This window comes from Etheostoma cragini, chromosome 9 (assembly GCF_013103735.1).
Source record: "Etheostoma cragini isolate CJK2018 chromosome 9, CSU_Ecrag_1.0, whole genome shotgun sequence".
Taxonomy (NCBI): Eukaryota; Metazoa; Chordata; class Actinopteri; order Perciformes; family Percidae; genus Etheostoma; species Etheostoma cragini.
In genome coordinates this window covers 14693899-14705652 of record NC_048415.1, presented here as the reverse complement: position 1 = coordinate 14705652, position 11754 = coordinate 14693899, and the positions used below count along the sequence as shown (strand labels likewise).

Below are 11754 nucleotides of genomic sequence, written 5' to 3'. Positions count from 1 at the left end.
CCCCTTTCCACAAAGTACCCCTTGAATCGTAACGTAATTAAAAAGGGGAGACTCTGGCCACCTCTTCCCAAGATCGTGCATACTAATCACATACAGCCATTTAGGAGGAAAACCTGCAGGATTCACACATCTCATTTTCATCTCCAAAAGAGCTCTTTTTTCATTGAAATGAAGATGAGGTCTTTAAGCTTGAGTAAGTCTGCCAGGCAGAAGTAAATGGAGAATATATTTTGTTAACATAAATCAGAACTGTGTGACGTCTCCGGGCCCTGACTGAAGTTGTGCTGTTGAATATAATGAAATACAGACCATCAAGCATCAAGACCAGTGGTTAACAATGTTAAGACTCAGAGTGGGTTGACCTAAGCATTAAGTAACTGGTGGAAATACAGTAGCTGAGTCTGTTCCAACACTACCAAAGAACTGCGAAACTGCATTTAGATGCTTTGGTCTCTGAAAACATAACCAAAAAACATAAAGGAAATAAAAAGTTTGTTCAATGTGTAAAGAGTCAACAATGCACAACTTGTGTCCCTGAACAAGATGCTTTTCTTGCAGAATTAATATAATAGGCATTTTATGATGTATGGTTGTCTGTGTGTGTGTTTCTGTTACTTTTGATGTATATACCTGATCATCTCCTCCTGGTATAGGGAGCTAACTGTTGCTCCTCCAAAGCCCGTTCTTCTTTCTGCTTGTCGTCTTTCCTGTCAAATAAAAGACAGTCACACATTAACAAACAATATCCACCTTATACACAGTTAAAACTAAAAAAAAATACATTTTCAACACAGATGTTGGTCACCCTAACAAAACATACTTTTTTGTGTTTTAATGATAGTTTGTGTGAAACAACAACCTAGTGTAGTTTTACTCAGCAGAGGTTAAGACCTTAATGTTTTGTGTTTCCGATGCAATACAAAGGGTTAGGTTCATCTATTCACTATCCCTATGGCTTTTCACCTATAGCCATTGCAAAGCTAATGAATGCATTAGCACACAGACGAGGTTCAAAATGTGTAATTGTGAAACAAGCCTCTGGGGCTTTAGACATGACCTCATAAATGTCCAACAAAATGCAAAACCAATATAACATATATAATAATTTGTCACTCTTTTTAATCTTCTGTTTTACATTTAGTTGAGCCAAGACTTTATTACAGAGCCTATTAGTTCATGGACCAACCTTGACTCACAAAAGAACCCACACAAATCTGATTTCAGAAAATAGCTAGAGTGGGGCACAACATGACAAGCAAAGCAAAACAACTGTGGGTGCACTTTTGGGGAAGACCTAATTCACTTCAGAAACTCAGAATATTTGCTGATGCACTGGCCCTTCTCCTCTGCAGTATAATGTAATATAAAGCCTGTGTCTGCTCAACAATTGAGACAGGAACAGAGGTCAAATTCTGGGTATTATTCTCTCCCCTGCTTCTTGGTCTATGCACTCTTACTTACACTATTTAACTGTGCTTCCAAAAGAAAAGACACTGCCATGCTTTGGTGCTTTGTTAACATTAATACAATCAGCTTCTTTTCAGGGGGGGCATTTGTGCATTTGCTGGCCTGTCTGCATTGTGCAGCTATGAAGCAGAGTCAGCGCGTATTGCCCCTTAGCATGGCCAAGAGAAAAGAATGTGTCAGAATTGGACATGGGGTTGACAGTGACGCATTCAAAAGACATAAATGTGGAATGAGAGGAAAAATAGGGGGCAGGGGGGTAATAAAACAGTGAAGGGGTTAGAGAAGATAAGTGGGTGGGGGGAAGATTAGTAGAGGGAAAGCTAGTGGCGGAAAGGTGGAGTACAAAGAAGAAAAGGTGCAGTAATGACAAAGCGAGGGCAACTAGAGGAAGAGAAGAATATGGAAAGAACAGTACAGTAGGCCACACAAGACATGTCAGCTCTTAATACATAAATGTTTTCTTCTTTGGCTTTTCAGTTGTAGAAAAACAAACTGGGGCTGTGCTTGTAGAGCATTATGTGACTGTGAGTCCATCCCCTGTTTGGAGAGTATGCTACACTTTAAGAGGGAATCAATCCACACACTTTGTTCCAATGTTTGCCTCATGTGGACACGGCAGGCACATTCAGATGTGAATTACAAGCTGGATGAGATTTTCTAGAGAGTTTTAATATGTCAATACTTCAAACATTGACGGGGAAGGCTCATGCATACCTTCAATATCTTGTGGACAGGTGTGTAGGAGGAAATGAGGACATTTACTTTAAATAAAAATGAACATTTCTGTCCTTATTCCTTAGACCATCACCAGAATAAAGGTCTAAGGACTGAAACCCCTGAACATATATAAAAGCTGCAGAAATACAACTTTGACATATATGGCTACATGGTAGAGTAGAGTATTTTTCATTTTCTTTATATGTTTCTTTATATTTTTTTAAATCTAAAATACCAAAAAAAATATGAGGTTCAGGCAATCAAACTTTATCTGGTTATATTAATTATTGAAAATTCCCCACATTTAGCCAAATGGTCCAGTCTTTTCCAAAGCAATGCCTAATTGCAACCATCTTCATTTTAGGACATAAGTTCTTCATGTAAAAATCTCAATGTTTTATATTTACATTCATTTATACTCAGCACACATTATAATGTTAAAAGATTAAGCATGACAAAATTGTTCTTAGTGTTCCAACAATACTCCTGCCAACTAAGCAGACAGTACAAACGTGTTGTTGTAACCGAATCCTTCTGCTGCTGCCCCAAGGACAGCCTATCCATGGCAACACAAGAGTCACTTACTCAGACAAATGACACAACACATTCACTCTAAACAGCTATGACAGTTTCTTGCATTATTAATATCCTAACATGTCAGCTATTGAGGAAGACAATATAACCTTCTCAATTGTTTTTCATTCTACATCCACAAAATAAAGAGCCACTGGAAGGCCTGTGACACAATTACACTGTGACACTGACCTCTACTGGCAAAAAACTGCACTTTGTCTTAAAAGGTCAGCAATGATATGACATGTTTCTTTATGTATTTATTACACTTTTAAGCTTACAGTGGAGGAAAGCTGAGTCAAATACTTATTATGTTTATTTGGAACACCTCTAAAGGCTAGTTTTATTAAACATGAAGGTGGGTGAAATTGTTAGTTAGTCCTGTAGGCAATGTATAATTTACTGAATAGTAGTGGGAGCTTTTCTCTGATTGCATGGATTTTACCTTTAGTTCAGGTTCATCAACAAGGGACAAACTCCACCAACATCAACCATTAAGCAGGACAAAATGAGAGCTGCAAACAAGATATTTTTCATTTCACCAGGTATGTGACTAGTTTGCCATCTGTGATGTTTAAAGCTTCATCTCTTAAACCCCGCCTCCTGCCCTTGAATTCATTATGCTAGGATTCAGACTGATACAAACATGTATAGTATAGACCATATACACTAATTTATGTACAAGATTGGTGTTGGAAATCATCTTTGACTTCTCAGAAAAGGTTCTGATTACCTTTGTGCAGCCTTCAGGGTCTAACACATTGACACAAGAAATGTACTCCTGCATTGCCTGATCCGCCTCCATGTCTCCAAGCTGCTTCCAGGCTTGCCTGTGATGAGAGCATAACTGTCACTACACAATCATAAACCTACAGCTGTAGGGGTGCACATTTGTATCTGTACCATGTGTTGTTCGCTTCATTCAGTCATTGGCTTCCTATCAAGTTCTGACATATAGAACCCCCCCATACACACAGAGCGCCATTTAAACTTCAATCCAAGATGATAAATTAATGAATACAGTCTTGTAACATTTAAACATATGTACAACTGTTTATTGAAAATTGTCATCCAGGGTTAAGCTACATACCATTTTCTCTGTCCTTCAAAGTCAAAAAAGCCAGGTTTTTGTGTATTGCACTTCCCCACTTTGGCCTGAAAACAAAAAAATTCGGAATCATTCATGTCATCCAGTAATATGCAGATCTAATTTCATCAGATGACAACAGAGGTATTTGGGCCTTCCTCAACTGTTAAAGATCACTGATCATAAGAGGATGTTAGGGATTCATTCAATGTGTGTGCTTATTATCTAAAGCCACGTCCTTCCAGTATTCGAGTCGCTAATTTTGGCCTAAACGACCACAGTGCCATTTAGTCCAAGACTCACCTGTTTGTATCGTGCATACAGGTACAGCAGCTGGTCCCTGCTGGCCGTCTGAACCAGATCTCGTACGCGGTCGGCTGCAGACTCAAACTCCTGCTCCAGTCCTCCTCTATCCAGCCGGTCCCCCGTGTCAATGGCGCTGCAGTCAAATTTACCCAAACCCATGTCCGAGTCCGAGTCCGAGCCTGCTCCACCGAGAGGCTCCCCTGTGTCGGGTCGGGCTGGGTCTGTACCTGAGCCCGTCGCAGTGTCCGGAGAGGACGAAGGCGACCCAGAAGCCATTGTTATTATTGTTTATAACGGTAGGTTACAGTCAAGAGACGACCTGCGCCGTGGATCCGTATTGATAACGTTAAAGACGAACAGAAAGTAGCTGCCTTAAATATATTAGTTGAGTATTTCAGCGCCGATTTGGTTTTTTAATCCGTTATCGTTAAGAATCAGTGACAGTCGGACTTGTTTCTACCTTTGGTCCGTCTCCGGCACTGTCAACTAAAAGCACCGGCTAAACTCTCTGCTAGCAAGAAAGGTTCCGGTCTGTGCTTCATGGCGTTCCTTTGGATAAAAAACGAATCAAACGGGGGAAAACGGTGACATTGTCGGTTCATTTAGGTATGACTGTGTTTTTAAAGTAGATCACAAAATCTACATGAAAAGAAAATATGTTTGGCTTTATTGTGTGTGTGTGTGCTAACTATTCGGTAAACGTGAAAACTACCAAGTTGAAACGCCTTTGCCAGTTGTTTGTTAACCTAACGTTAGTTAGCCAAGTTAACGTTAACTTCAATAGCTAGCATGGTTAAAGATACGTTAGCTTTTATTTGGACTTGTAAAAAAGAAAATGGTTTATTTGTAATATCTCCATATATAAACTATTTGCATTATATCACATATAGCCCACAGCTGTCAACATGGTAATTTTTAAGTGTAACTTCAACGTTACGGCCTGCATTTTCGCTTGTTGGCTACATGGTTGCTTGGAGATGTCCTCTATCTACACAGCCTAGCAACCAGTAGACAGAAAATAACGCAGGTTGAGTAAAGGTGGGCTTTGTTATTGTTATATTGTTGTTGTTGTTGTTGTTATTATTATTTTTATTTTTATTATTATCATTTGCTAGCTTTTTTAAAAATGAATTACTCTGTTCAATTTCAATGACCGCTGTCATGAGGCAAATGGAGGAACTTTTTAGAGGCATTGGTGGGAAAATGCATTAGCCTAGTCCGTCCAGCAGATGCTGCTATTGGCATAATGATGAATTGTCACCTGCAACTGGTCTCCCTTTGCCAAACCTTCCACCGCAGTGCTACAGACACTTGTCCCAAACGCTCATGAGATCAACTCAAAACTGTATCTCATGTTTCTTACACAAATACACAGAAGAGCCACTCCAACTTGTTTATGTGTATAGCCTCACTCATTACCTTTGGTTGTATTTGTCATAAATGTACAGATCTTTGAATGGACAGCATAATGACACTATTTTTGAAATAGCCTGAGTAATGGTAGCCTATTATACTGTTCTCTTAAATGCTGTGCTTTTCCAGAGTACAAACAAATGCTTCTTTTGGTCAATTTAACTGAGCATCTAAGTAGGCTAGCCTAATTCGCTGTCCCATTTGAAGATACATTGTAGAAATGAGCAGTAGGATACTCTGCGAAAAATTCGGCATATCCATAACTTGAAGGACTGCTAATCAGAAATGATAGCAGAACAGAGACAAAGAGATGAGGACAGTCAATCATGATTTCAAAAAGTACGTTTGCAATCATTATACGACCTTGAAATGGAGTTTGGACTATTAGCTGGTTGGAAAACATGGAATGTAAACTTCAAAGTAGGCAGGGTTATTCAATTTTGAAGTTTAACTGTGTCCCCTCTTTGATTGCAGAAATACAACAATATCAACAACAAATTGAATTGTGTGTAGAAGGTGTGGGGTTCCCAGACCGCACTGTCAACTGTTTTAGTGGAGGTCCCAACAACGCCCGGTGCCACTGCGCGCTCTGCTGACGCAACCACGTCGCTGTGGCTCAATGCGATGGCGGACCGCAATGTCCCCAGACCTGCCCAGAGAGGGACGGAGCAAAGTCACGGAGACACTCTCACCGGCTCCCTTCAACTGACTACCTGTTAAAGAGAGGTCGCTGCCTTTGTCGTTCCTCGTGAAATAGTATGTGGGACGGGATCTGCTCGGAGTGCACTGACCGGGACGAGCCAGAAGTGGAGTGAGGAGCAGAGCGCCGGGCTGACGCACCGCATGTTGATCGAGCAAGTTGACTGAAATAACAAAAGTCGCGTCGACGAGGAAGGGGAAAGCCGCTCTTGGATTTAACTGAGATTTAAGGGGATAGTTTGTCTGGCAAAAATGAAATTCGCGGAGCATCTTTCGTCCCACATTACTCCTGAGTGGAGGAAACAGTATCTTCAGTATGAGGTAAAGTGAAATGTCTCTTAGGCTATTAGAAATAAACTCCTTGTGAATAGGGCCATGGCCTAAATTCCAACAAATTATACATATTTTTGTTTTGTTTTGAGGAAAGTGGAAGATAAGCGCCAACATGAGCTATTACAAAATGTAAAGCCTTTTAATTTTTTTTTTTTTTTTTTCAATTTCAGTTTAGTCTGCTCATGAGAGCTATAAACGACGGGAAAGATAAGAGCTGTCCTATTGTTTATGGAGGGGGAATTGACTGCGGGTGTTAAGAGCTATAGGGAGCATTCAGGGTTTGTTATTGCTGTTCACTGAGTTTTAACATCTTAAAATAAACACAATTAACAACGGAATGCCTTCCATTCTGGAATAATTAACATACAAATTATGTTATTAATTTTAACAATGAAAAATACAAATAAATATTTCGGAATTTTCTAGAAATAAATCATTTTTTAAGCTTTTTATAGGTTCATTTTTCAACGAATATGGATATTGATTTCAATTACATATTGTGTTCTTTCATGTCTTGATTTCTTTTTTTTAGTTTGTTCAAAACTATGGGGTATATAAATAAAAAAGAATAATGTGTACATTGATTACATTCTCTATGACCTTGTTAATTCCTTATAATGAATGAACGATCTTTTGATTTTTCTTTCTTTTCTTTTTTTCATTATTTGCAACAACAGAACCCAAGGGAAATCTCCCAGGCCTGGATTTTGCATTGCTGTAAAATCACAAATGTTTTTTTGTAAATATTTATATACATTGTTTGGACCAGAGTTACAATGTATTTTTAGTTTATCAGAATTTAGTTGGTATTCAAATTTTCCACAATTAAATAGGAAGGCTTGTCTCTATTAATCAACCTTAATCTAAAAGGATATGGTGTTTGGTTTCCGTTGTCTGTGGATTGATGGAGACCTTTGTGTGCACACGGTCTTTGTTGGGTGGTGTACAGTACTTGAGGAGTATTTCACATTCACACCCCACATCTTGCTAGCTCTACATTAAGAGCTTTAGTGCAGACATGCAGTGACAGGATCGGCTGCTCTATTCCATTTAGCTCTATGAATTATAGACAAAGACCCTTCTCAGCAGCCCACATACCAGACTCAACAGAAGCTCACTGCACTGGTTTTATTTGGAAACATTCCCTAAATATTGTTACTAAGTTGGATGATTGCTACAGCAGACATGTGGATCAGTCCAGCCTGACATGAATGATATGCCGTCATCACTGCCTGATAAAAACATCTTCAGACAACATAATTAAAGTAGGGGAAAAGAGAGGTGTCAGACATCTGGACACACTGAAGAGAGGACAACTTTAAAGTAAAATGTCATTTTAAATTGATTATTTACTTGCACAGCCTATGCAGGGTCTTTGTGTGAACAGACTGACGCACAGTGAGCCCAGGGACAGATGCATGGCCATACCAGCCATTTTACACCGCCATTCTTTGCCTCGGCACTCACTGACCTGAGATGGATGATGATAGATTTTCTCTGTCATCTACGTTTAGTGTTGGGATTCAGTTATATCACATAAAATAATCTTGAATTGACATTAAAGTTTTAATTATATGGTATTTCACCATTTTATTTACATCAGTAATTCCCAATAGAGGCGACTCACTTCTAAACATTGATTGCAGATGATTGTTTGTTTTTACTTTAGATATATCAAATGATAGTGTATCACTTTATTACTGGAGTAACTGATTATCCGTCTATGCTAGGTGCCTCTTTTTTTTCAAGGTTTAAATTTGAAGCAAAGCAACAAATCTTGTAAGAACACGACTGTGGTCGTTTAGGTGTAAGAACACGACGTTCTTACAACGATGTTGTAAGAACATTTGATCTTTGTTTCCTTTTTTAACCAGGCCTAAAACCCAGCCTTTACGAACGTATTGTTGTCACATGTTGAATTATGTAGAACAACAAGACCGGTCCCCGATCCATACAGTTTGTATTCTTCCTCAAATCTGAATTATACATAGACTTTTTGTAGCAAATTGGGTTTGTGTGTATTTGTGTTACTGCGGCAGCATCAGTCCTTGTCTAACCTCTGCAAACACCACTACCTCCTGAGTGGGCGGGATAGGCAGAGATCAGAGATGATGGACATCTTATTTGATTTGCCTTGTGAAACAAGTCAAGAGACAAGTAAAAGAACATAAAGTAATCTGCAACACAGTCAGTTGACTTTAAAGAAGCGGGTAACTAGGATAAAACATAATCAATTTGAATGTCCTTCTGAAAAAAGCCTTGGTATGCTGTTGTGGCAACAGTGTCAGTCCATTCACTTTCGCATACTGACCCATTATTCTAGCAACACGGGTCATTCTTACCTGAAGTCCATGCGGTAAAATATGACACTTTTTGTGGCATATGCAACAAAACAGCTGTCCACATCCAAATTGAATGTGGTGTGAAATGATATTCTTACTTTTGTGTTATAGTTGGGTTAATTAACTTGCAGCCCAGTTTGAACTCTCCTCCTCTTTTTTTTTTAGAGCACGCTATTGTGTGGAAAGCTGTGCGCTGTCAATTTAGATTGGTCAGCCAGTTTCTATGCCGATAAGAAGGATGCGGCAAAGCGGCAAATACAGCCTTTAGTTAAGTAAGACACTTCATATGAACATGGAGGCATTGACAAGGCGATTGAGTGATAGAGTAATTAGGTGTCTGCTTTATCCTGTGGGATTGTAGTTATAAACCTTTATGCTAAACAGCTGTTTGGTATGGAGGTATGCATGTTCTAGCAACTCCAGAGGATTCTGACAAAGGGCAGAATATGTAGATTTATAGATAGGGGAAGGATTGGCTTTTAAATTATATAGTTAAGTGCAAACATGTTTTAAAAGCTGTTTTTTATAATTTGGTTGTCTGCTTTCTCAAGTCAATTTCTCTACATGCTTGAGGGTTTTTCATGCAAAAGAAAAACACAGCATGTGAGATGGACGTGCAGACTATAATTAGTCGTGGCAACTATTGAATTCAGATGAAAATTGTGTAACTAATGTGTATTAAACAGAGTAAAATAAAGAGTGAGAGCCAGAGATGTGTGTGTGTGTGTGTGTGTGTGTGTGTGTGTGTGTGGGCGTGTGGGCGATAGAACAAGGCCCCTTATGCCTTTACCTCTGCAGTCTAATCACTCGTGTAAGCTAAGATGAGGAGGAGCAGAGTGCATGCGAAGAATCACATTTACAATTCAAACAAAGTGACATTTGTTGAGGAAAAGCAGGTGCTTGTGTGACTTCAGTGAGTGATTGCTATTTGTTAAACGGTGAAGCCTTGTCTTTCCCTTATTAATTTGACTAATGTTTGAATGTCTAAATCAGCCCAGTGAGCTTTGTTTTGTGACAAACATAATGGAAATGGTACATAAAACATACAGCCTCCCTCTTATCATCTATACTTTATGTAACGAACATGTGATTTATCAGCATGTTCAACAATATAGACAATGTGTGTACAACAGGCATGGCATGGCAACTGCTGAGAAACCCCCTTTCCATACCTCCCTCCCTCCTTCCTTCCATCCTCACCTCAATGTACCTCCCCCACTGGGAGGACATCTGGTCCCCGACCAGACCAGCCCTCTGCTCCCCTCCCTCCATCCTCTTTTCCCATCCTCTCTACTCCTCTTTCTACATGCTGGGATCCACTCAGACACAGAGTACAGATTCAAGTGATGCACCATTGGCTTTCTTGTTGAGCCACTATTAATACACACTGTGTGATCTTCTCAAGCAAAGGGATAACAACCTCAAACATCTTACGGGAAGGATTTGCCCATCTAGCACTTAATATATTTTGGTTAGTGTCCACTCAACATTGACAACAGTCTCGTTCGTGACCTAAGTCTGGTACTTGTGATACACGGATGTTTGGTTTAATGAGTGTGTATCATCGTCACGTTAATGCATGGTCATTCAAACTGATGGTCCCATTAGGCTTGGCTTAGTTATTGTCTACAGGTTTCACCATGCCAAGCCTGCAGGTTGATCTCAGTTCCCCAGAGAGGAACCCCCCCCCCAATCCCTGCCATCACCATGGCAATGCCTCCCTGTCTGAATCCAAATGTCTATTTCCCACCTATTAGTTGGGGTGTGTGTGTGCACAGTTTGCGTCCTTTGATCTTTTATCAGACAACCAGAGATAACATGCTACATACAAATGAAATGATTACATCTCGGATTAGACTCCAGTTTCAGAGTCTCATTCTGCATGTAATTCACAGAGGAACTTTAGTATCAACAGTCTGGGTTGTAACTAATGCACCACAGTTTCTGAGGGGTTTCCACCCACACACAGGATTATTCACACCTCTCACTGTCATGTTACAAAAGCAGAAGATTATATAGGAACCTGGACAAAGAGAGTGGTTTGATATGGTCAAAGACAAGACAAAAAAGCGTACAGGTTGTCAGGTTTGGATGACAGAACAATTTTCTTGTACATCATATTTGTATCTTACAAACTGACAAAATCCTGAATATTGCTAGTACTTAATACAAGTATTTATTTTGTGATAATTTTTATTTTTTTATTTTTACTTAATAAAACTTCAGGAAGTTAAGTAGACAGACAATTTTTGGTCCTGAACAGGATTCAGATTTAGTCTTTTCTCTGATTACCACTGATATGTTCAGATGAGCCAGCATGCAATTATCTGTCAGTTTCCATTATCTTTGAGATCAATCTCATTGAAACAACCTAATGTAACCACTGCAGCTCTCCAAAATATGGTACTGCTGGGCGTGCACATTCTCAGTTCTTTGAGCTATTGCAATCTCTAGAAATCTCTTTGTAACCAGTGTAACTTGGAATAAATGATATCATAAAAATGAGTTTGTGCATTGTTCATTATGTTAACAGCTGTGTGGCAGTTGCAAGATTCTCCAAACTGGAGAACAAGTGTTTAGTTAATGGCTCTTAAATGGCTTTAGATGGTTTAAACGCTACTCTAAAAACAGATGGTGATAATAATTGTGTAAGGCCTCTTGGCCTACTATAATCTCGTCTTATTTGAACTAGTGTATGTACTGTAAACACACTATGTATATTTGATATGATGTGGAACTGAATCTGTTATATGACACCACAGATCCTCCTTAATGTATACACTTATCCTCTATACCTCTAATTAGTTGACATTCATT

The 11754-nt window shown here is 39.2% G+C and overlaps 2 protein-coding genes across 3 annotated transcripts in view; one reads left to right on the top strand and one right to left on the bottom strand.

Moving 5' to 3' along the window:
- Positions 1-4659, bottom strand: part of acbd6 (acyl-CoA binding domain containing 6) — a 31775-nt gene extending 27116 nt beyond the window's left edge. The window contains exons 1-4 of one of the 2 annotated variants that reach the window (XM_034882594.1): positions 4148-4659; positions 3848-3912; positions 3491-3587; positions 631-707 (exon numbers count right to left, since the gene is read on the bottom strand). In XM_034882594.1, coding sequence (XP_034738485.1) covers positions 631-707; positions 3491-3587; positions 3848-3912; positions 4148-4426 — 518 coding nt within the window. In that variant the 5' untranslated portion in view covers positions 4427-4659. The remainder of the gene's footprint in view (positions 1-630; positions 708-3490; positions 3588-3847; positions 3913-4147) is intronic. The other variant, XM_034882593.1, reaches the window with a different exon arrangement.
- Positions 4660-6037: 1378 nt separating this feature from the next.
- The window catches only part of xpr1a (xenotropic and polytropic retrovirus receptor 1a), a 62239-nt gene continuing 56522 nt past the window's right edge, over positions 6038-11754 (top strand). Inside the window, exon 1 of the mRNA XM_034882591.1 lies at positions 6038-6583. Within this exon, the coding sequence (XP_034738482.1) occupies positions 6515-6583 (69 nt within the window). The 5' untranslated portion in view covers positions 6038-6514. The remainder of the gene's footprint in view (positions 6584-11754) is intronic.